Here is a 25,168-nt window from a genome sequence, read left to right as displayed (position 1 = left end):
AGTTCCTGTGCTGGGAGCAGCACAGGTACGCAGGTACGCATATATGTGGCTCCACAGGATTAGGACCCACTTCCGTGAGGCTGCATATATGCATACACTTAGCGTCAAGGGGTTAATTCATTCTCAAAAAAATAAGATAAGCTACAATTACAAAAAATGCAGCATGCCTCTTACTAAATACCTCGGACTGTTCACTTTCCAAAAAGGGATACTTTTGCAGGTATTTGTACTACCTAGGCATTTTAGGGCTTTCAAAATTGGGAAAGGCAGTCACTACATCTGGATTGGTCAATTTTCAAATATATATTCTAGAGTTTGTAGACTGTGACTTTCACACAAATAACATACACTTATTTGGTATTGTGTTGTTTTTTTTACCAACGAAATGTTGCAGAATACACATTTTGGCCTACATTTATGAAGAGAGATTATTTACTAAGTTTTGCAACAAAGACACACCTTTTTTTTTTCAACATTTTTAGTATTTTTCCTTCAATAAAAAGTAAAAAAAAAAACAAAAACCAGCAGTGATTAAATAACACCAAAAAACATCATCCAAAATTGTAACAATGTTACGGTCTTCAAGTGGTTAAAAAAAAGACAAGCCTGCAGATCGATCAGTATTTTTTTTTATTCAAAAAGTGGGTTCAATGAAAAAACTGATTTGAATTCCCCTTTTTACACACTCAATGTGGATGGAGGAATCCTACTAAGCTTGTTGTATTCTGACAGTAGAGAGACATCTCCTACCATCGGAATGTGCTGATCAAGCAATAAAAATCTGACAGGGCAGTTGTACAGAAGTTGATTGATCTGTACAGCCAAAGTGAGTGCCCATGTATTGATTGGAATTCATCTGGTCCCTGCTGAACCAGCTGAATTTGGATCCAGGTATGGCTAGATTTAGAGACCCTGTTGCTAAAGCTGGCCATATACAGTTCAAATCTCGGTCGGACCCCGCTGAACCGGCCAAGATTCGAACCATTGTACCCAAGTGGATTGATCGATCAACTTGGGTACAACCAGCCTATTGGATTTTATGTGCAATTATTGCTAGCTGCTACTATAGCCACTAGCAGTAAAAAAATGCCCAGAAGCCATTTAGCAGGGAATGCGGCGTCGCACCGGAAGTGACGATCGGTGCCGTCGCATTGATTCCTGGGAGCGATGACGTTCAGCTCCCAGGAATCATTGCAAACCGGAAATGACGGCGCGGGCCGCGGCCGCCGAGGGAGGAAGTGGAAGAAAGGTGAGTATATCTTTCTACGATAACAAGGTAAGTTAAAAAAAAAAAATCCTAACTATCCATTTCCTTTTCAGGTGAAGAAAAGCAATCGGATGGCCACAAAATTGATTATGTCGATTTTGTGGTCGGAACTCCGCTTTAAAAAGACAAATATTAGTTGCTTCCTCTAGTGCTGTGCAGATGATTCCACAACACCCCCTCTATATATCAAAAAACAAAGTATAGCTCAACTATAACCGTGAACAAAGTCCATTAAAACTCATCCATAAACTATGATCTAAACATGTCACCACAGTGCAACTTGTGATAATGAAATCTTCAATCATAAATATGTGCCCTGCGTGCCTTCACCCACCTTCTCACCTCTGTGCTTGACCTCATACAAAAGGTCAAACCGCGCTCAGAAACACTCCAAAGATATCGATATTTTGCTGTTGCAAAACAGCAAGGCTTGTATTGTTAAGTATTCCCAACTCACCACACCATAATCAAAGATGGCCGTGGGATGATGCCACGGGCACGCATCCACCCATTTGGCCATTACGTTAGGAAAGCATTAGAACCTTTGTCAGGTTAACTACTTTCTAGGGTTCTGGTTGGGGGTTTTTCCTCACTTTCTGTTCAGGGGATGGCGCTTGGGGGATTAGACAGGAGGGGAGGGAAAATCTGCAACAGCGAAAAGGACAGCCTTAAAAGCAGAATTTCTCTCCTTCCCCTACTAACCTTTAAAAAGCTTTATCTCTATCGTTCATATCTTCTTGACCATTGGGTTATGCTGCCCCCTACAGGAGTAGGACACTAGGCAGGAAAAAGCTTTCACCATGCCTATGGGGCTGTCCCTGCAGTTGTAACCCCACACACTCTGCTACAGCCCTCAGTTTGTTTCTGCCTAGTTTAGGAGTAGGACCTAGTTCCCTGCTGGGACTTTGGTCTACGCTGTTATTTTTTGGGAACCTTTTTTTTGTAATTTTTTCATTAGTAGAGTTCCTGGAGAACTACAAGCAGCAGCCGGCTGGGTTTCGGACTGGATATTCTAGATTCCGAAGGTCCCCCATCCTGGTCAGCGAGCGTGAGCAGGTTATAGTTCAGCACTAGGCCTCGCCACGACAGAGCCCCGTTGGACGGGGACGAGCCCACGAGTGGACCGTCTCGCTGGGACACGAACGACCTAAGTCGCAGCGTACCCCTTGGCTGGCAGCACCCCCTTCCCTGCTGGGAGGTAGTCTGTTCGGAGTGGGGCCCACTTAATATCGTGGTATGGTGAATAGGTGGTCTCAGGGTGGACATGGGCCCCCTCCATGGAATAGTCAGACCCTTGGGTATCCCTCGGTTCCCCTGGCTTCTTGGGTATACCAGGACCCCCCTCAGCTGTTCCCTCCCTCCCATAACAGGTTCTTACCTCTGGGGGGCGGATATACTGTGGCCACTGCGGGGGGGGGTGGGTGTCGCAGCCCCTGTCAGTTTTTACAGCAATTTTGGAAAGCCTGGTGTCAAAAGTGGATTTAGTGTTAAAAAGTAACGCTAGCCATAAGAGCCCTTTGCCTTTGCCTCCTTCTGCTGTATCCTCAGATTTGGAGGCAGTTATGGCCGCCGCAGACTCACCCCACCCTGGTGGCTCTGTGTCCTCATCAGCCGCTGTGCGGGAAAGCATGTTAGTGAAAGTACTTATAGTTTTAATGCGAGAAACTTTAAAAATGGCGGCTGAGTCTACAGTGTCAGGAACGCAGGTGTCTTTTGGCACCTGCAAATCCCAGAAATCGGGCAAAGTGTCCCCCTGTCTGGAACTTTTTGACAATATTGTCAAGGAACAGTGGGAGCGCATCAAGCACATGTTAGTGGTGCCCATGCGTTTTAAACGCCATTATCCCTTCAAGGATAAGGTTTCCACACAGTGGACTGTGCCACCTAAGGTGGTTCATCCAGTTTCCAGACTGAATAAGTTTACTGTGGTCCCGGTGGAAGAATACCCGGTCTTTACGGACCCTGTTGATAGTCAGATTGAGTCTCTGTCCCACCATTTACATGTGTTAGTCTGGTGGCCAGAGTGTCTGCTGTGGTGATTGCATATTAGATGCATGGTGTGGTTAAAAAGCTGGTCTGCGGACCAGGCTTCCAAAAAGGCTCTTTTTGACCTTCCCTTTATGGGGAGAGGTTGTTTGGATCCTCCCTGGATGAGTTGAACAAAGGCCTTACGGGTGGGAAGAGTACTCTTCTCCCTCAATCCTCTTAAGGGCAAGGCACCACGTACTAGATGGGGGGCCTTCTTTTACTGCTCATAAGCGGCTTTTTCGTACCTCCGGGTTGCAAGAAAAAGAAAAGCCATTCAGGTCTTCTGGGGGTTCCAAGAAGACATGGTCAGGTAAACAGTAGCCAGGTAAATCTGGATCTGCAGACAAATCCTCCTCTGCATGAAAGGGTACCCTCACCCGATTCTGGCGTGGGGGAACGTCTTCGCTTCTTTCCGGAACCATGGACTCCTTGTTCCAGGACAAATGGGTTCACGAACTGATGCGATCAAGGTACAAGATCAAATTCCGGTCTCAACTGTTGGACAGGTTCTTCCCTGTCCAATCTACCCCTATCTCCAGACCGTTTAAGGGATCTTCGAGAGGTGGTACAAGATCTGCTTTTGCAAAGGGTGATTGTGGTGGTTCCATCTCAGGAAAGTTTTTTCAGGGGTTCTATTCAAACCTGTTTACTGTGTCCAGGAAGGAAGGCAAAGTGCGTCCAATCCTGGATCTCAAGGCTTTGAACCGCTTTGTGCAGGCACAGAGGTTTCGAATGGAGTCGATTTGCACGGTAATGGCGTCCCTACACTATGGAGACTTTTTGGCCTCCATAGTTATCAAGGACGCATATCTATACATCCCTATCTACGCTGGACACCAGCGTTTTCTCCGCTTCGCTATAGGAGAGGAGCATTATCAATTTGCAGCGTTACCTTCTGGTCTTGCCTCCGCTCCCAGGGTCTTTACCAAGCAATAAAGATTTGCCTGCATCATTGGATGGCTTGTCTGCAAGGTTGCCTGGTCCGGATTCTATCGGACAATGCCACGGCTGTGTTGTACATCAATCATCAAGGGGGCACCAAGAGTGTCTTAATGGCCTGCCAGGTGGCCGAGATTCCGGATTGGGTGGAAAAGTTTGTCCAAGCTCTCTCTGCTGTGCACATCCCCGGTGTGGAAAACTGGCAGGCGGATTACCTGAGTCGTCAGGTGTTGGATCGGGGGGAGTGGTCCCTACACCCGGAGGTGCTTCACCTCCTGTGTGTTCGGTGGGGGACACCCGATGTTGACCTGTTTGCTTCCCGACTCAACAAGAGGGTACAGAGGTTTGTGGCCAGGTTAAGGGATCCTCTGGCCGATGCCACAGACGCACTGGTGGCTCCTTGGTGTCAGTATCGGCTGATCTATGCGTCCCCGACGCTGAAACTTCTGCCGAACCTGCTGTGCAGAACAGAGGTGGAAGGGATTCCGGTCATTCTGGTGGCCCCAGACTGGCCTCGCCAGTCTTGGTACGCAGACCTGGTAAGGTTGGTCGCCGATGCTCCTTGAAAACTTCCTCTCAGGGAAGATCTGCTGTCTCAAGGGGCCGATCTTCCATCCTGCTTTACAGTCACTGGCTTTAACGGCGTGGCTGTTGAAAGCCAGGTATTAAAGGATAGAGGTCTTTCTGACTCGGATTCCTACACTATTGAAAGTCCGGAAGTCTACTTCCAGGAAGATTTATCATCGTACGTGGAAATCGTACATTTCATGGTGTGAATCGTTGAAAATGCACCCTCGCTTGTTTTCGGTAGCTAGGTTTTTGACTTTTCTTCATAAAGGGTTTGAACTGCGTTTGGCTTTGGGCACTATCAAAGGCCAAGTGTTGACATTAGCTGTGTTTTTCCAACGTCCTTTAGCTACACATGCCCTGATTCACACTTTTATTCGGGGGTGCGTCATATGGCGCCTCCGAGGCGATCCCAGTTACCTCCGTGGGATCTGAATTTGGTGTTTATTGGTTCTTCAAAAACCTCCTTTTAAGAACATCAGGGAGATTCCCTTGCTTACATTATCTCAGAAGGTTGCCTTTTTGGTGGCTATCACTTCTGCCCGCAGGGTGTCTGAATTGGCGGCGTTGTCTTGCCGTTCAACTTATCTGGTGGTCCACAGAGATAAAGTGGTACTTTGACCTAATCAGTCGTTTCTTCCTAAGGTGGTGTCTGATTTCCATTTGAATGAAGACATTGTGCTGCCTTCACTCTGTTCTAAACCCAAGCATCCGAAGGAAATTGCTTTACGTTCTTTGGATGTGGTTCGGGCAATTAGAGTTTATCTGGTGGCTACTGAATCTTTCATAAATTCTGACTCTTTCGGTCCTTACCGAAGGACCTCGTAAAGGAATGGCTGCATCTGCTGCGACCATATCCAGATGGATAAGGCAGATGGTGGTTCAGGCTTATTCATTAAAGGATCAGGTTCCTCCTTTCTCGGGGGAAGGCACATTCTACTAGTGTTGAGTGCCTCTTGGGCTTTTCGCCATCAGGCATCATGCAAATTTGCAAGGCAGCAACTTGGTCGTCGGAGCACACGTTCACATAGTTCTACAAGGTAGATGTATTTGCATCTTCGGATGCCTCTTTTGGCCTCAAGGTTTTGCAGGCTGCTGTCTAAAGAAACCTTTTTTTTCTCTTTGAGGGTGTATGTTTTTTCTAGGTGAGCTCCAGTTGTTCCTGGTTGAGCTCCTTGTTACCTGGTTGGTTACATTTAGCCTTCTTTGCATTATTTTTTCCCACCCCTCATGCTAATACTGCTTTTGGATGTCCCAATGGTCAAGAAGATATGAAGCTGCGTCTGTCAATTAACGATAGAGAAAACTGGATTTTTTAACGTGAAATCCTTTTCTTTGAAGTTCATTGACAGACACAGCACCCGCCCCTCTACTTTTGAGTGGATTGGGGTTGTTGTCTTCTAAACACTGCAACGCAACTGCGGGCTGTAGCAGAGTGTGTGGGGTTATGCCTGCAGGGACAGCCCCATAGGCGTGGTGAAAGATTTTTCCTGCCTAGTGTCCTCCTGTAGGGGGCAGCATAACCCAATGGTCAAGAAGATATGAAGCTGCGTCTGTCAATGAACTTCAGAGAAAAGGATTTTACGGTAAGCTAAAAATCCAGTTTTTATTCTGTTTGTGTTGTTGTTGGATTCGTCTTCACTTCTTGTCTGGGGAAAAGGTTGTCCCTGGGACAGGCAGCTAGAGGAAATCTCTCTTAAAGCGATATTAAATCCAAGAGCAAAGATTTATTGTATTGCAGCTTACCAATTCTTAGATGTGATGGCTCCATTAGTTTTCTTTTTTGGATTTTTTTCTTCTGTTTTCATCTGTTGATCCAGCCAGCAACTCTTCTCTGTTTTTCAAAAGTTCAAGCTCTCCAGCAGTGTGTATCAGCTTACATGGATGAGACTATCCTTTTACCAGTGACAGGGGTGATTAAAATGTTCAGCTTTTATTCATTCATGTAAAGCCTTTATCACAAAAGGAAAATAAAACTGATGTAATTGATTATAAAGTGTGAGCTGGAGTATAGCTTAAATTTGTTTAGTGTATTTAAATCTGGTGACCCGATCACCAGGTGAAAACAGAGGGAAAAAGCCAAAGAAAGGACAACTACTGCAGCCACCACATCTGATTGGTAAGCTGCAATATAAAAACATTTTGGTTTTGGGTTTAAAGTGGTTGTACAGTCAAAGTTTTTTTATCTTCATGCATTCTATGCATGAAGATAAAAACCTTCTGTATGCAGGAAGGAGCCCTCTGAACCCCATCTCAATGCAGGGATTGTTGCAGGAGAGTCTCGTCTGTCCAGAACTCTCCTTCCTTATTGGCTGTGGGGGCACTTGGCAGGAGAGAGGGGCCGGCGTGGGACCCGAGAAGAGGAGAATCTGGGCTGCTCTGTGCAAAACCACTGCACAGAGCAGGTAAGTATAACATGTTAATTTTAAAATGAAAAAAAAAAAAAACCTGAGACTTTAGTATTACTTTAATACCCCTTAAAGGCTGATTTCCATGTTTATTTTCCCTTTAACTAGTTTGGGCCACACTGGGCTCATTCTATAAACTGTATGTACAGTAGATTGTGAGGTCATCCACCGGCCTCTCCGCCAATCAGAGGAAGATTTGTATTTATTCAAAGAATAAAAAGCTGCCTGTGAATGGCTGAGTGCTGCTAAGCCCGATCCAATTTTTGTTCCAGATGTGAGATGGGAAGGTCTTGTTTCACTGTTGTAACGAAGGGCTGTATTCTGTATTCAGCTGAGGCTTCATACAGTTCATGCAACATGCACAGCGGGCACACTTATTAGTGCAGAATATAGTTTGTTTGGGCCAGCTTTAGGATGGCATCTAATTAATATTTTCATAATAGATTAGTTGGTCGAATATTGTTTTGATTAATCAAATAAAAACCTCAAAATGTGGTGTATAATTTAGTTAGTATATAAAGTTTAAAAAGACAATTTATTATTGAATCTATATGCAGTGGCAAATATAAGTAACTAGCTATATGGTTCGGGAATCTCATCCACTCAGAGAATAACAGACAGAAGAGATATCTATTAGAGGTTGAATCTGGTACAAATTATTGACTCGAAATCAAAATTTTTATCTAAAGAAAAAACCTAAAAAGACATAAAAACTCCTGTTTTGCAAATTTTCAAACAGTACTGTAATATAATATTATACATGACAAGACTCCCTTGTCATAGACAGGTAGCTTGATACAAGTTACCTGTGCCGCCTGCTGTCACTTATGCTGGCCAAACACAAAATGTAAGTTTTAAGAAAGTTCTATCGATTTTCTAATCGGTGTTCGAATTGATGGTCGTTTTTGACCACAGAGACAGAAAAATTTAAAGGCTCCGAATAGAAAACGTGTAGATTTGAATGGGTTTTCATTCAGAAGTTACATTCGTTTTAAAATGTATTCTTAAAAATTAGCTTTTTCTAGTGCAAAAACAGCAGATAATCGCTACTATAAGAGGTTAATTTATGCTGCAAAACCGTGAAAGTAATATATGTAGCACTGTCCCCTTGAGGACTGCTGGATTGTTCACCTTGGGATCCCCCTGGATTACTGATGGCAACTGCAGCTTGCACAATTTAACTCTCTGCTTTTTGGCTCAGTCAATGAACAGTCTAGGGAATGTAGTTATTTTTGTGGTTTTATTTAAATTAGGGATGGGAGAAGGGAATATTGGGATACTCCAGCTTCAACTATTCACAGTAGATGAGGACTCCTGTCTGAAGATGCAGCCAGGCTGCAGATTCACCTTGCCACTAGATGAATTTAGGTCAAGTCTCTATTCAGACGACTTAGTTGGATAGATTATCTTCAGGATACCTGCCTAGTATCCCCTTTCACTCCGCAGACTGACACCTGTTCTCTAAATATCCTATACCGGGGTGGCCCCCCTCAGGTCAGGCCCCTAGACATGATCCCCTGTACTCACGATACTGTTTTTCGAGGGTTTCCAGTGTCTCTACCCCTCCAGACAGTTCTTCTAGACCTCTAGGCTCAGTTCCTTTCCTCTGATCCTCAGGCCGACCGCCTGTGACCACGTGCCACTGCTGCAGAGGAGGAGGCAGCGCCACCCTTCCTCCTGGACTCTGCTCACCAGCCAAAGATCCTGCAGCACATGTGCTCCTGGCTTTTATACAGTATCCCATAATGCACCGAGACAACCGATCTCTGCCAATCACTGGGACTGTATCAAAGCCTGTGTACACATTGGTCAGGTTTCCTCCCCACTGTCCAACATGCCTCCCTATTGGACCAGTGTGAAACACTATCTAGACTCAATGAAAGGCACACTGAGCAGACCTAACTCACAGATCCTGCTCTTTGGTAGGCAGAAAGCAATATAGATTTACCTGCTGCTCCTCTGATAGGCAGACCAAGCCAAAAACGATACTCTCTCACTAGCACCTACCTAGGAGGGTGCAATGTATATATATATTTCTCTCTCGCTTTCTTTCTCTTGCTTTCTTTCTCTTGCTTTCTTTCTCTCGCTTTCTCTTTCTCGCTTTCTCTTTCTCTCGCTTTCTTTCTCTTTCTCTCGCTTTCTTTCTCTTTCTCTCGCTTTCTTTCTCTTTCTCTCGCTTTCTTTCTCTTTCTCTCGCTTTCTTTCTCTTTCTCTCGCTTTCTTTCTCTTTCTCTCGCTTTCTTTCTCTTTCTCTCGCTTTTTTTCTCTTTCTCTCTCTCTTTCTCTCTCTCTTTCTCTCTCTCTTTCTTTCTCTCTCTCTCTCTCTCTTTCTCTCTCTCTCTCTCTCTCTCTCTCTCTCTCTCTCTCTCTCTTTCTCTCTCTTTCTCTCTCTTTCTCTCTCTTTCTCTCTCTCTCTCTCTCTCTTTCTCTCTCTTTCTCTCTCTTTCTCTCTCTCTCTCAATATCTATCTATATATATATATATATATATATATATATATATATATATATATATATATATATATATATATATATATATATATATATATATATATATATATATATATACATACATACACACACCTTTTATTATATATATATATATATATATATATATATATATATATATATATATATATTTATTATACACACACACAACTTTTATCATATATGTGTGTGTATAAATAAAATAAATATATATATATATATATATATATATATATATATATATATATATATATATCCTGTTCCTTTAAACAGGGTTCATACGGTCATGAAAATCCTGGAAAAGGATTGGGATTTTGACATGACACTTTCCAGGCCTGGAAAAGTTATGGAAAATGAGTAAACCCCACTAAGTTTTGGAAAAGTCATGGAATTTTGTGCAACTATTTAATTTAGAAAATGTCTCCAGACCCCCTGTATTCTGTGGGAGCGGGGGACAGTAAGTGGACTATTTTCTCTGTTTCGGGTTTAGGCGGATTAATCAGCCGCAGCGCGCTGCACAGCTGAAGCCTGGTCACTGGCCTCTTCAATATGAATAAAGGAGGAGGGAAGAGCACCACTTGAGTGCAAGATTATGATTTATGACATAAATACGTAGTAACTTTAAAGTAAGGATAAAAGCGTCTGTCAGGTCCAAAACGGTTCCACGATGGTGAGAGGGGTCCACACAATCCAGGGTGCCTCAGGTACAGAGGGCCAGACCAGCTGGCTGTGTGCGTCCGGGCGATCGGGGAGATCAGAAAGATGCGGGGGCCCCCTCAGCCATCTTGCCTGTTTCCTGCCGCTGACGTCAGACGCCTTCCGGTTCCCTCCACGGCCGCATCTTTCTGATCTCCCCGATCACCCGGACGCACACAGCCAGCTGGTCTGGCGCTCTTTACCTGAGGCATCCTGGATTGTGTGGACCCCTCTCACCATCGTGGAACCGTTTTGGACCTGACAGACGCTTTTATCCTTACTTTAATGTAAGTTACTACGTATTTATGTCATAATAAATCATAATCTTGCACTCAAGTGGCGCTCTTCCCTCCTCCTTTATCCGTTTAGAGTTGACTTCACTCTGTTTGAATGAGCTGACCCTGAGCTGTGGATCACCCTATGATTGCCTCTAAGAACTGTCAGCAATTTGCACATGGACTCCAAATCCCCGCCCTGTGCGAACTGTTTTTGCCCCACCTGTGTACATCCAACACTTTTATCTGCCATTGTTTCAGCTTATATCTATATGAACTCTTTGAACTTTGACCTCTGAGCGCCTAAACCAGTCTTTGTATCTTCAATATGAATAGACCATGACAGGGTAGGAACTCTGCGGCGGATTGATCCGCCTAAACCTGAAACCAAGAAATAGTGCACTTACTGTCCCGCTCCCAGGGGCGCGCACTGGGGGGGGGGTCAGCCGGGCCGCCAGCATCGCCGCACTGGGGGGTGTCAGGCCGGACTGGGGGGGTGTCAGGCCGGTGTCCGCCGGGCCACCAGCATCGCTGCACTGGGGGTGTCAGGCTGGTGTCCACCGGGCCGCCCGCATCTCCGTGTGAAGGAGGCAGCGGCAGGAAGAAGGTCAGTGAGAGTGTCTGAGCAGCCTGGTTTTGTGTGCTGGATAGGAGGGGGATGGGATGGGGATGGGATGGGACAGCTGCAGGAGGAATATGGAAAGTTCAATTTATCTATATGCAGCTGCCCCATCCCCCTCCTATACAACTTCCTTTGCTGGCCCCCCTAAGTGCTCTTTAGCCCCCCCCGTGTTCTTTAGCCCCCCTCAGTGCTATTAACCCCCCCTCAGTGCTATTAACCCCCCCCCCCCAGTGCTATTAACCCCCCCCCGTGCTCTTTAGCCCCTCCAGTGTTCTTTAGCCCCCCCATACTCTTAGCCCCCCCGGTGCTCTTCAGCTCCCCATAGTGCTTTTCATCCCCCCCCCCCCCCATGCTCTCTGGCTCCCCCAGTGCTCTGCTCCCCCCTCAGTGATTTCCAGTTCCCCCCCCAGACAGTGCTCTCCAGTTCCCCCCTCGGGCTCTCCATCTCCCTGGTTTTCCCTGCTTCCCCCCCCAGTGCTCTCCACCCCCCTGCGCCTTCCAACCCCCCTGCAATGCTTTCCAAACCCCCCCCTCAATTCTCTCCAGTCCCCCCCCCCTCCGTGCGCCATTCAGCTCCTCCAGTGCTCTCTGCTTCCCCCCTGCTCTCTGGCCCCCCTAGTGCTCTTCTATCTTCTATCATGTCTGCAGTTCTTGACCTTCTCTTGTATCATGTCCGCAGGCTCTGACCATCTCCTGTACCATGTCTGCAGCCTTTGACCATCTCCTGTACCATGTCTGCAGCCTTTGACCATCTCCTGTACCATGTCTGCAGCCTTTGACCATCTTCTGTATCATGTCCACAGCCCCACACTTTTTTTCCCAGGAATTGACCCCGGAGTATAGACAAGAGTAAGCGCCGCATTTGTGCATCTGTGCCATCCATACCAGTCCACCTGCACCTCCATCATGACTGTGGCTGGGGCCTAAAGAGTAAGCGCCGCATTTTGTGCATCTGACTGTGCCATCCATACCAGTCCGGGTGCACGTCCATCATGACTGCCTGAACTGAAGCTTTATCCCCAAGCAGGAGAGGCTATTAATCTTCTTTCTCCAGTTACAATATATTGGTCAAATTACAATTTAACTTTATGGGGGTAACACAATTAAAACTAAAACTAAAGTTAGTGTGTTCACAGGGTAGCACTGCCAGGGAAATACAGCTTTAAAATGTATGGCTTCAAGATGAAAAGTATGAGAGGTGGCTGAAGAAAGATCAGGACCCGGAACGTGCTAAATGTATAGTGTGTGTCGTAAAACGTTTGACATTTCGCACATGGGAGAGGCAGCGCTGTCTAGCCACGGTAAAGGTGCAAAGCACCAGTCTGGAGCTGCGTGCTCGATAGCTTCCAATCGGATCGCTGGCTTTTTCACCCGTGCGCCTGAAGTGACACCGGCTCCCAGCTGCGGCAGCGGTGCTTCCATCTCATCCACTGTAAAACAAGGGACCATTTTGAGTCACGCTGTATCCAGAAACAAAACCCTAACTGCAGAGGTACTGTACACTACAAAGCTTGTCATTTATTTTAGTAAAAATATGCTGGGTGTGACATGGATTTTCTTCTTATTTAACATGTATACATAGACATTTCATGAAACTTTAGGTCATGAATATTTACGTGAAGTCATGGAAAAGTCATGGAATTTTATTGGTAAAAATGTGTATGAACCCTGTTTAAAGCATGTTAAACAGCACAGGGCTTGTGCTGTGTAATTTGGCCCTTTGTATAATATACCTGGCTGATCCTGTCTCTGCTGACCACAATATTTGTCTCCTGATCCATGATACAGCTTATGTACCTCCTTCATCATTCTCTCTCCTGCCTGTCTACTGCTCTTCCCTGTCACTCGAAATACCTTTTAAAAGTAGCTTGCATCCCCTCTGTTTTATCAGGATCTAAACTACTAGATGTCATCATAAATGCCTTATCTCACAGCGGTCACATGACCTTTCTCTGCTGGCAGGCTGATGTCAGAGGGTTATCTCAGCCCCTCCTGCATTCCTTACATGGGGAAGATCAGCAGAGGAATGCCACTGACAGCAAGTCATTGCTTTGAGATGAGGTAATTCCTACTAGAATTTTTAACCACTTTAAGACCGTTAAGAAGTAAGGATTTGCCCCCTTAATGACCAGGCCCTATTTTGCGATTCGGCACTGCATTACTTTAATGGACAATTGCGCGGTCGTGCGACGCTGTACCCAAATAAAATTGATGTCCTTTTTTCCCCCCACAAATAGAGCTTTCTTTTGGTGGTATTTGATCACCTTTTCGATTTATTTTTTTGCGCTCTAAACAGAAAAAGTGACAATTTTGGGAAAAAAAACAATATTTTTCACATTCTGCTATTTGACATTCTCAAAAAAAAAAAAATTAAAAAATAAATTTTTTAACATTTTATACCAATTTGTTTTCTGCTACATATTTTTTTTTTTTTTTTTTTTTTACTCGTAATGGCGGCGATCTGCGATTTTTTGCGGGACTGCAACATTTCGGCAGACAGATTGGACCCCTAACTGACATTTTTTACACTTTTGGGGGTACCAGTGACATTACTACAGTAATCAGTGCTAAAAATGTGCACTGTTAGTGTAAAATGACACTGGCAGGGAAGGGGTTAACCCTATGGGTGATCAATGGGTTAAATGTAAGCCTAGGGGAGTGATTCTAACTGTGGGGGGGGAGTGGCTTGTGAAATGACCATCGAGACATGTGTTCCAATATGGAAGGATCACATGAGCTCTGTGATCATTTCAGGGAGAAGAATGGTCGGCTGTGTTTACAACAGCCGACCGTCCTTCTCTTGCAGCGGGAAGCGATTGCGCGTGTTAGGTGGCAATCGGAGCCGCCTGACCCGTGCATCGGCTTCCCCACTGCAGAGTGGGGGGCGGGTGTGCGCTCGCCCCCTAGCTTCCCCCGAGCGACTGACTTAGGTCTATGTCGGTTTGCGCAGGAGAGCCACCGTGCCGCAGTAAATAGGTGGGTGGTCGGGAAGTGGTTAAAAAATGACACAACAGTGCTATTTACCTTGATTAAACAGAGGGGATGGCAGTGTTTTTATCATCCTGACTTTACAATCAATTTAAAATAACTCCAGTCTATCAGCACCCATCTTTCCTGTGTTCAGATGCTGATCTTTCGTGCACAGAGCCCTTAAATTGATTGTAAATGTTGGATTTTTTTTCTTTTTTTTAAAGAAACTTACTTGCCTGGTGTGTAATGGTTTTGCACAGAGCAGCCCCTTGCTCCTCCTGCCTTCAGAGCGCCTCCATAGCAAGCCACAAAGTATAGTATTAAGTGCCCCAATAGCAAGGTATTAAAACTTCTGTCTTTAGAACCACTTACTTCATTTTTCTGCCTAGGACTACATTTCCCATGAGGCATTACTCCTCACACATTCACATGTTCTCAGGCACATAAGGTCCATTCACACTGACAAGTCGCGGTCGGTCGCTCGCCATTGAATAGTACAGGACCCGTTCTAATAGGAGCGACACAAGTCGCTCCGACTTAGAAAAAGGGTCCTGTACTACTTTGGGCGACCTGGAGGCGACTTGCATTGACTTCAATTATATGAAGTCCCTGCAAGTCGCGCCAAGGTCGCGGTGCACAGCATCCACAGGTCGCCCCAGCAAGTCGTGTCGCGCCAGTCTGAATGGGCGCTTAATGACAGTTTTCAATTTTTAAAACATTTTTACATAATTTCTTTATTTTTTTTTCGTACTGTGACAAGAGCAGTACAGTATTACCATAGTGACACTACTGTGGGAAAGGCATGAGGATTTTTTTTTTTTTTTAAGTATGATTACTTCTAACAGTGATGATTACTGTTAAGCTTGGTACCCACTACTAGTTTTTTTTTTTTCCGTTCAACCCAGTGGGCTGAAGGGAAAAAAAAAGTGACAGTTTAGGAAGAGCCACTGTACTGACTATACAATGTTAGTACAGCAATCTCCCCCTGCTGTGCTATTGTGTTCTGACAGAGTGGGGGACGGCTCCCCCCCCCCCCCACCAGAACACTCTGGTAAGCCCTTCCAGCCGTTGGCAAAGAGTGCTAATCTGGGGCTGATTGGCAGATCTTTTTCAGTCATGCTCCTTCGATAGAAGCCGGCTGAACGGCGAGCTTCTGTCAGACTCGCTGCAGTACACACTGACCGAATGTCAGCCGGTTTGTCTTGCAGCAGCCGATGCAGCTTGACATTCAGCCTGTGTGTACTAGGCTTTAGAAGCATTCATTTTTTATGAATGCCATTTATTCATCCAGTGTGTACTAACGTGAAGCTGTGACTAGCCACAGCTATGGTATAGATGCACTGTGATTGGCCCTGTCTGTAGCAAGTGATCACTGTGACCAATTACAGAGATCTACACAATAGTACACAATGAATGGCTATGAATGAAATGTAAAGTGTATGACTGTCATGTGATCTGCTGTAATTGGCCACAGAGATCACATGGTACCAGCAGAGGCCTGATACAATGATTTGTCATCTGCTGTGTCCACCGCTGCAAAATCCATTTGCAGCGTGGCCCTGTTGTGGGAGGATATCATATGATGTCCACCCAGGGTGGGAGAGCTCCCCCTCGGCTGTCATTTAACCATAGGCATAAACTGCTACATACAGTGCCTTGAAAAATTATTCATACCTCCCTCGAAGTTAGAATGAAAAATTTAAATGTATTTTATTGGGATTTTATGTGATAGACCAACACAAAGTGGAACATAATTTTGAAGTGGAAGGAAAAAGATAAATGGTTTTTAAAATTTTTTACAACTATGTGAAGTGTGTGGCGTGCATTTTTATTCAGCCCCCCCTGAGTCAATACTTTGAAGAACCACCTTTTGCTGCAATTACAGCTGCAAGTCTTTTTGGGGGGTCCCCTACCAGCTTTGCACATCTAGAGAGAGTGACTTTTGCCCATTCGTCTTCTTTGCAAAATCCTTTAGGCTCTCTCAGATTGGATGGAGAGCGTCTGTGAATAGCAACTTTCAGGTCTTGCCACAGATTCTCAATTGGATTTAGGTCTGGACTTTGACTGGGCCATTCTAACATGAATATGTTTTGATCTAAACCATTCCATTGTAGCTCTGGCTGTATGTTTAGGGTCATTGTCCTGCTGAAAGGTGAACCTCTGCCCCAGTCAAGTCTTTTGCAGACTCTAACAGGTTTTCTTCTAAGATTGGCCTGTATTTGGCTCCATTTATCTTCCCATCAACTCTGACCAGCTTCCCTGTCCCTGCCGAAGAAAAGCGTCCCCACAAACTGATGCTGCCACCACCATGTTTCACAGTGGGGATGGTGTGTTCAGGGTGATGTGCAGTGTTTTCCACCATACATAGTGTTTTTGCTTTTAGGCCAAGAAGGTAAATTTTGTTCTCATCTGATCAGAGCACCTTCTTCCACATGTTTGCTGTGTCCCCCACATGGCTTCTCGCAAACTGCAAACAGGACTTCCTATGGATTTCTTTCAACAATGGCTTTCTTCTCGCCACTCTTCCATAAAGGCCAGATTTGTGGGGTGCACAACGAACACGACTAACTCTCCCATCCACTAGTAGGTGAAAAAGACTTGCAACGCATTTGGCTTTACAGATAAAGTTCTGTTTTTTAAGCTAAATTTCACCCTGCCTATGCGCCTGCTTTAGCGATGGCCATAGAAAGGCAGAAAGGGGTGGAGGTTCTATTAAGAAAAAAAAGAAAAATGATAGAGAAAATGGCAAAACACAAATGAAGGGAATGGACATGCATAGACCAGTCAGTTTTTTTTTTTTTTTCCCTCTTTAACAGATTCAAAGATGACACCTTATTGGTCACCGCAGGCAGTGTCTTAGGCCAGGTTCTCACTGTGTGCTTAGTTTTGGACACGTTTTTAGTTGAGGTCTCAGTGTCTTCTATTAGGTTTCACGTTTTTGCTGCGTTTTGTGAAAATGCAGTAAAAGTCCTGCATGCCGCGCAACCTAATAGTTACTGGGATCACAGCGAAAAATGTGTGTAAACAAGCGCGTTTTTGTGAACCTGGCCTTTTGTTCGCATTTCCTTTTTGTTTTTTTAATTTATTTTTTCTTATTTTGTTTTAGATATGAAGTGTTAACAAAGGGATTTCCTTTTAAAACCAGACATCTGACTATAAATAGTCTGTCTGAAGATCTCATTTATCCTGATCGCATTTTAGCTCTTAGCTATTCTGTGTTTCTTGTGCCCATTTGACTAGGACAATTTAACCACTTTACCGCTATGTACCGGAGTACTACTGCGGCAAAGTGGCACGATCCCGTCTGACGACGTAGACCTACGTCGCCAGACTCCTCCCCCTGTAGGCGGCGCGCTCCCGCTGTTTTCATTCACAGCGGGAGTCAGGCCAGGGGAGGAGCGGCGGCGATCGCCGCTGCTCTGCCCCGATCGTCGGGGAATCCAGTTTGGAGATCCGCCCGCCTGTGTAAACAGAGCGGGCGGATCTCCTCAATGACAGGGACTGACAGATCGGACTGTTCAGCATAGCTGGACATCCGATCTGTCCCTGTCTCACACAGTCACCTCCCCCCCCACACGTCAGTAAGCACCAGGCATACATTAACCCCTCCCTCTCCAATAAAATTAACCCCTTCCCTGCCAGTGTCATTTTTACAGTAACAGTGCATATTTATAGCACTGATTACTGCAGTAATGTCACTGGTACCCCCAAAAGTGTCAAAAATGTCAGTCAAGGGTCCGATCTGTCCGCCGCAATGTCGCAGTCCCGCAAACAAAATCGCAGATCGCCGCCATTACTCGTTAAACAAAAACCCACCAAAAATGACACAAATCTTTCCCTTTGTTAGTAAACGCAATAACTTTTGCGCAAACCAATCAAAATATGCTTATTGCGATTTTTTTTTTTTTACCAAACATGGGTAGCAGAAAACAAATTGGCCAAAAATTTAAAAAAAAATTGGTTTTTACATCTTTTTTGGGGGGAATTTCATATAAAAAAATGTTAAAAATATTGTTATTTTTTCAAAATAAACGCTCTTTTTTTGTTTATAGCGCAAAAAGTAAAAATCGCACAGGTGATCAAATACCACCAAAAGAAAGCTCTGTTTGTGGGAAAAAAAGGACGTAAATTTTGTTTGGGTACGGCGTCGCATGACCGCGCAATTGTCAGTTAAAGTCGCACAGCGCCGAATCGCAAAAAGTGGCCCAGACGTAAGACAGCAAAATCCTCTAGTGGTAAAGTGGTTAATGTTAATATTTATACCAATCTTGTGCTTTTATCCCCCCCCCCCCCCTTTTTATTTTTTTTTCCAATTCTGACTCACTCTGATGATTTCCAGTCCTGTGATTGGTTACATGAGTGTTTGTCTTATGACATTTAGCTGAGTCTTGTGACTCAGCATTTGCACATGTATAAATACAGCCGCTGAATGTAAAATGCAGTAGTAGCAAGTCAAACTGGTTGTCAGGAGGTAACTTTTTTTTTTTTTTTTTCATGTCAGACGTTTTTACCTTGCATTTTTCTGTGTAGGTGATCACCTTCTGTTTTAGGTTTTTAGTCATTCAAGGGGAAATTATAGTTTCATTTTACTTAGCACATACATTATTGTAATGTTCATCTTTAAAGTCCATTTTTTATGCAGATTTGTGGGGAAAAAAATGAGCAATTTTGGTGGTTGACTCTTAACTGATGAGATTAAATTACATAGCCTGCGCTTCTCAGTGAACAGACCTCAGTGAGGTTACCTGGTTGGATAACAATTGATGATTTTTCTTTTTTTTTTTTAAATATATCTAATTTTTTTTTTATTTTTATCAAATTTATTTTAACAAAATGCTTTTGGAGTAAAAATCTATCTTAAGATATTTTTGTATTAAAATACATTACATATAGTAGTTACATAGTTTGTGAGGTTGAAAAAAGACATCTGTCCATCCAGTTCACCCTATGATGTGTGTGTGTGTGTGTGTGTTTGCTGTCTTAACCGTACATTGTATACCCCTGTATGTTGTGGTCTTTAAGGTGCCCATCTAATAGTTTTTTGAAACTATCAATGCTCCCTGCTGATACTGTTTGTGGAAGAGAATTCCACATCCTTACTGCTCTGACAGTAAAGAACCCTTTACATATTTTAAGGTTAAACCGGTTTTCCTCTAGTTTTAGTGAGTGGCCACGTGTCTTATTGTATTCCTTTTCTCTGAAAAGTTTGTTCCTTATGCTAGGGTTCTCACCAGTACAGTATTTGTACATTGATATCATATCCCCCCTCAATCGTCTCTTCTCCAGAGAGAATAAGTTCAGTGATTGTAGTCTTTCCTCATAGCTGATGTTCTCCATTCCCCTAATTATTTTTGTTGCCCTTCTCTGGACTTTCTCCAGTTCCAGCACATCCTTCCTGAGGACCGGTGCCCAGAACTGGACAGCATACTCCAGATGTGGCCGGACCAGAGTCTTGTAGAGCGGGAGAATAATCTCTTTATTTCTGGAGTGAATCCCCTTTTTTATACAACCCAGTATTCTGTTGGCTTTGCTTGCGGCGGCTTGGCATTGCATGCCACTGCCAAGCCTATTGTCTACCAGTACCCCCAGGTCCTTTTCCATCCTAGACTCACCCAGAGCCCCCCCCCCCCTAGTGAGTAGCTTGCTTTCTGGTTTCTGGCACCCAAGTGCATTACTTTACATTTTTCAAACATTTAGTGCCGGTTCACATTTGTGTAATGCGGGAACGCTGCGAATATACAGCGGGGTTCCCGCATCGCATCTGCACCCCTGGCAGTTCACACTGCCATATGCGATAGGCTGGGGGTGTCATTCAAAAGTTAACGACGCCCCCAGATCAGATCGCATATCGCAGTGCGATTTGAAAGTTCGCACAGAATCGGGTCGCACCATGCGATCCAATTCTGCTGCGGACCAAAAAAAGGGTCCTGTGCATGTTTCAGTGCGATTGTGGTGTGAATTTAGCCTTACATAGTTTGTATGGCTGAATTTGCACCGCACAGAGGTCGCATGTAATTTTAGGAGCAGTGCGCTCTGAATTACATGGGATCTCTGTGATCGCACAAATGGGCATCGGCACTAAACCTCATCTGCCATGTAGCTGCCCATCCCATTATTTTGTTCAGGTCCGCTTGTAAGGTTTCCACATCCTGCATAGAAGATATTGGCATGCTTAGTTTAATATCATCCTCAAATAACGAGATTGTGCTAGATATCCCCTCCTCTAGATCATATATGAATAAATTAAACAGGATTGGTCCCAGGACAGAACCTTGGGGGACCCCACTTTCCACACCCGCCCAATCCGAGTACTCCCCATTAATCACCACCCTCTGGACTTTCCCCTGGAGCCAGTTCTCTATCCAGGTACCCTATGGTCCATACCTATGCACCTTAGTTTGTACAGTAAGTGTTTGTGGCGAACGGTGTTAAATGCCTTTGCAAAGTCCAGATACACCACATCCACAGGCTTTCCTTTATCTAGGTGGCAGCTCACTTCATCGTAGAAGGTTAATGGATTGGTCTGGCAAGAACGATTTTTCATGAAACCATGCTGATTACTACCAATAATACCGTTCTCATTACTAAAGTCTTGTATATAGGTGTGGTAAGTAGTGTCCCCCCTTTTTTCCCTGGCCTTTTGGGGTGGACGTGGCCCCCCTCCCTGGGATGGTTGGTCCCCCGGGTTCCCCTCCTTCCCATACAGCGTACCCCCCCCCGTAAGTCCGGGTCCCCTGTTGCCCACCCCCCATCCTACCCACACCTAGCTCCCCCCTCTCACCCCCTCATCCCCCCCTCCCCCTCATCCCCCCCCTCATCGGGTGGCTATACCTGTTCAAGTCTGCATTTGGGGGTGTCTAGAGGGCAATGGGGGGGGTTCTGCCAGCAGCCAACCGTGCGGTTTTGAGGGGGTGTTGTCTTGGTGGGGGTTTTTGCCAGCCCACCCCCCTTACTATTAGTGTCCCTTAGGGTCCCTAGTGGGTCGTGGGAGCCATGTAGAGCTGCCATTTTGTTGTGGATAGCGGTCTTCTGCGGCCATGTTTGTGTAGTCCATTTTTTGTGTAGGCCATTTTCTTCTGGTTTCACATTGTCAGATAGCGGCGGCCATGTTTTTGGAGCCTTATGGACGGTAGGAGCTCCTCTTAACTTCTAGTGCTGGCTCCTGGACTTCCTCTTTCTCTCGGGTCGCCGCATGGTGTGCAGCCTCTGGCTTTCTTCTCTGTGCTTGACAGTGGTAGTGAGTCCCTGTGGGTGCCTTGCGGCTCTCCCTCTCTGCTATAACAGTGGCTGGTTGTGCTGGGACTTGTAGTAGTTCTGTCCACTTTGGAATTTTGGATGTTCCCATACATGTTTTTGTGTCCTCCAGGAACACCTGTTACATTCTCCTGAATATAAAATAAATGCACTCCGACATAGTGTGGGGGACCTTTCATAACAGACACAGCAAGTGTGCAGACCTAGGTACTTGGCACAGATATTTAAGCAGATTTCTGGAGGAATTCTAGAGCCAAACAATCTGTAAAATCATCTGATATGTTCTAATTTTACTAAATTATCAGTCTTTCGGGAAACAGGCGGGTGTGAGCAGATAGTGTCTGTTCAATGACTAACTTCCATTTTTTTTTTCTTTTTCCAGTGCTTTGTTCACATGGCTGTTGCAGCCCAGCCAGCCTCCGTTCATTCTCCACCGGGTTCTCTAGAACTCAACCAGCCTGGCTTCAAGAAGGAGATCCTTGGGACCAAGCTTGAAGGGAAATACCTGTGTTCAGAGTGCAAGAATATCCTTAGGAGGCCATTCCAGGCCCAGTGTGGACACCGCTACTGCTCGCATTGCCTGAGGAAGATAGTGAGGTAAGCATCAGGACATATTATCTAAATGGTGTGGGGGGGGGGGTTGTTTGTGGTGTCATCTACATATCCAGTTGCGCAGAGGAGCAACGTGCAGTCATCATTTGGCATCAGAATTCATCTCTTGATTAATCCGAAGAGGTTAAACTAAAAGTTTGCCAGAGAGTTAGATAATCAGTATTGTATACAAAATGTATTTTCTTAAACCAAGCCTGTTCCTTGTTCAAACAGCACAAAACTTACCTTCACTTCTTTGACAAGCCTCTTCAGCTACAAGGAGTGAATATACCTGGTACTCACCCATTTAACACACTACATGTGATAGTGCTGGTGATTGGCCCATCTGTGCCTCATAGGGGTGGGGAAACAGTCCTTAGCCCTGTGTAAGCTCAAGTCAGAGAAAGTCTGAGCTTGCACGGACTTCTTTTCTCTGATAATGGCTGATTAAAGTTGTGGGTTAGCAATAGGAATATGTTTTTTGCCGCTGGTAAGGGAGGCATAAAACTGAACCTGTTTTCACCTGCATACGCAAAGTATAGGTTTACTTTAACCACTTTAGGCCCACCCTATTGCAATTTTACTGCTACAGGGTGGCATCCGTGCACCAGATCATGTGTACATATACGTAATCTGACACTTCTGGTTTGGGGGCGGGCTTCTGCTGTGATTACACACAGCAGAAGCCAATCAGCGGGTGCATAGTACCCGATGTCTACCAGCACCCGCCAATCGTTTGGTAGAGAGGTAAAACGGCGATCTGCCTGGTTTACATAGTTTGTTCCAACAGAAGGGAAGGGATAGAATGTGTCCCTGCAAAGCATTTCCCACAGTACACATTAACACTGGCTAGGCACACAGTTAACTCCTTCCCAGCCATTGTCATTAGTACCAGTGTTAATTTTGGCAGCAAATTTCAATTTAGTTTTAGTCTTAGGACTAAAACGGCATTTTAGTTTTAGTCCCATTTTAGTCTTCTGCAAGTGTTTTAGTTTTAGTCGTATTTAGTCGACTAAAACGTCCTACATTTTAGTCGACTAAAACTAATTTTAGTCATCTATAATCGAATGGGTGTAGTTCAATTGTAATTTGTAATGCATTATTTAAGCATTTCTCTACAATTTCCAAACTCATTATATACTACTGCTGGTCCTGGAGTTAAAAATCGAATATGTTATTATTTAGGGTATTAAGCTTTGAGCATGCACCAGTGTTAATTTTGGCCGCAAATTTTGATTTTAGTTTTAGTTAGTCTTTTGACTAAAATGCCATTTTAGTTTTAGTCGTATTTTAGTCATCTGAATTGTTTTAGTTTTAGTCGTATTTTAGTCGACTAAAATTGTGTTAATTTAGTCGACAAAAACGTTTTAGTCGGTTTTAGTCAACGAAATTAACACTGATTTAGTACTGTGACCGTGCATATTTTTTTTAGCACTGATCACTGTATTAGTGTCACTGGTCCCCAAAAAGTGTCAGAATGTCCGCCACATAACTAGTAAAAAAAAAAAAAAAAATTCACAGTTTGCAGCCACTGTAACTTTTGTGCAAACCGCTCAATATATGCTTATTAGGATTTTTTTTGCCAAAAATTTGTAGCAGAATACATATTGGCCTAAATTGATGAAGAAATTTGATTTCTCTATAGTTCATTGACGGACGCAGTCTCTGATCTTCATATCAGTAGGGTTATACTGCTCCCTACAGGAGTAGGACACTAGGCAGAAAAAAAAAAAAAGGTCTGGCTACGCCTATGGGCAGTCCAAGAGGGTATACCCTCTCTCTTACTGCATAGGATGTCAGTTTTAATCTGCCTAGTTAGGAATATGGACTTACTTCCTTGCCGGGATCTCTGGTCCTGGCAAAGTTTTTTTTTTTTTTTTTTTTCCCTAGATAATTTTTTATTTTTTTTTGTTAGCTTTGTCTCTTGATTTTTTTCCTGTGAGATCTACAAGCAACTATGCCGTATCTGGGCGACGGGCTGGATGTATAGATCCAGTGGTCAACCCGGGCCAGCGAGCGCGCGCAGACCTTAGTTCTGCGCTGGGCCGGCCCTGACATAGTCCCACTGAACTGGGACTGGCCCCGCGAGTAAAATGTCTCACCAGGTCGCATACGGCTGGGTCTAGGCCCGAGTCACAGCGTTCCTATTTGGCTGACAGCCCCCCCCCCACTTTGGCGGAGAGGGGTTCTCTCAGGAGATGGCTCCCGCCTGTTCCGGTATGGTGAGTAAATGTCCCCCTCCCTCTTCCCCCTGGCGGATTTTGGGGTGGACGCGGGCCCCTCACATTCCCGGGTTCTCCTCTGTCCTGTCACGCACCCCCTATTTCCCCCACTCCTCACACTGGGGGCTATTGGGCCTACTCCCAGGGTCTGGGACCACACTCCGGCTGGGATGTGGGGGGGTGCCGATGGCGCCAGACGAAAGATCGAGGGGTTCGTCCCTGCCCTGTTCCTCCAGGGCTCACCTGCCAATCGATCCAGTTTTGGAGTCTGGGGGGTCCCCACGAGGGTTCTCGGATGCTCGGCAGGCCGCGCGGGGCCTCAATTTTCTTGTAGCCTCATGTGCTGAGGAAATCGGTGGCCATTTTGATACACCCGGCACAGACATTTTTGCGGTGGTTCTCTATAGGAATCCGAATGGGAGTTCCTGGAGGCATTTTTTTTTGTGGGTGGAGACCCTCCCTATACACTAGGCTGTTTCTCAGATCCTTCCTTTTTTGGATCAAGCTGCTGCTGACACATGTTGTGCAGACGTTCTGGGCCTCCTGCTGCATCTGGGTACAGTGGGTCTAGGGGTCTCTCTCTCTCTCTGCTGGGGTTCTCCAGTGCGATTGCCTAACCAGGGGGCGCTGTAGCGCGGTGGGACTTTTTTCATCCTTTGCTGATGGGTTCCCCAGGTGCAGCATGGACCCTACAGCTCTTGTGTCCCCACATGACCCCCTGGGGGAGGCCGCAGGGCCCTCCAGACCCCAGCTGTCTACAGATGCAATTTTGGCGGTCCTGGAAGCGTTTGTGTCCTGGGTAGAGGTGGCCTTTAAAGGGCGAGGTGCTAAGAAACGCCCTCC

General features: G+C 45.1%; 1 protein-coding gene across 4 annotated transcripts in view; it reads left to right on the top strand.

The window, feature by feature from the left end:
• Positions 1 to 25,168, top strand: part of TRAF2 (TNF receptor associated factor 2) — a 108,851-nt gene that overhangs the window by 17,481 nt on the left and 66,202 nt on the right. For all 4 annotated transcript variants that reach the window (XM_082264411.1, XM_082264413.1, XM_082264412.1 and 1 more), the window contains one exon: positions 21,895 to 22,109. In XM_082264411.1, the coding sequence (XP_082120537.1) occupies positions 21,907 to 22,109 (203 nt within the window). In that variant the 5' untranslated portion in view covers positions 21,895 to 21,906. The remainder of the gene's footprint in view (positions 1 to 21,894; positions 22,110 to 25,168) is intronic.

This window comes from Pelophylax lessonae, assembly GCF_965119305.1.
Source record: "Pelophylax lessonae genome assembly, chromosome: 7".
NCBI classification, from domain to species: domain Eukaryota; kingdom Metazoa; phylum Chordata; class Amphibia; order Anura; family Ranidae; genus Pelophylax; species Pelophylax lessonae.
This window is presented reverse-complemented; position numbering and strand designations above follow the sequence as displayed.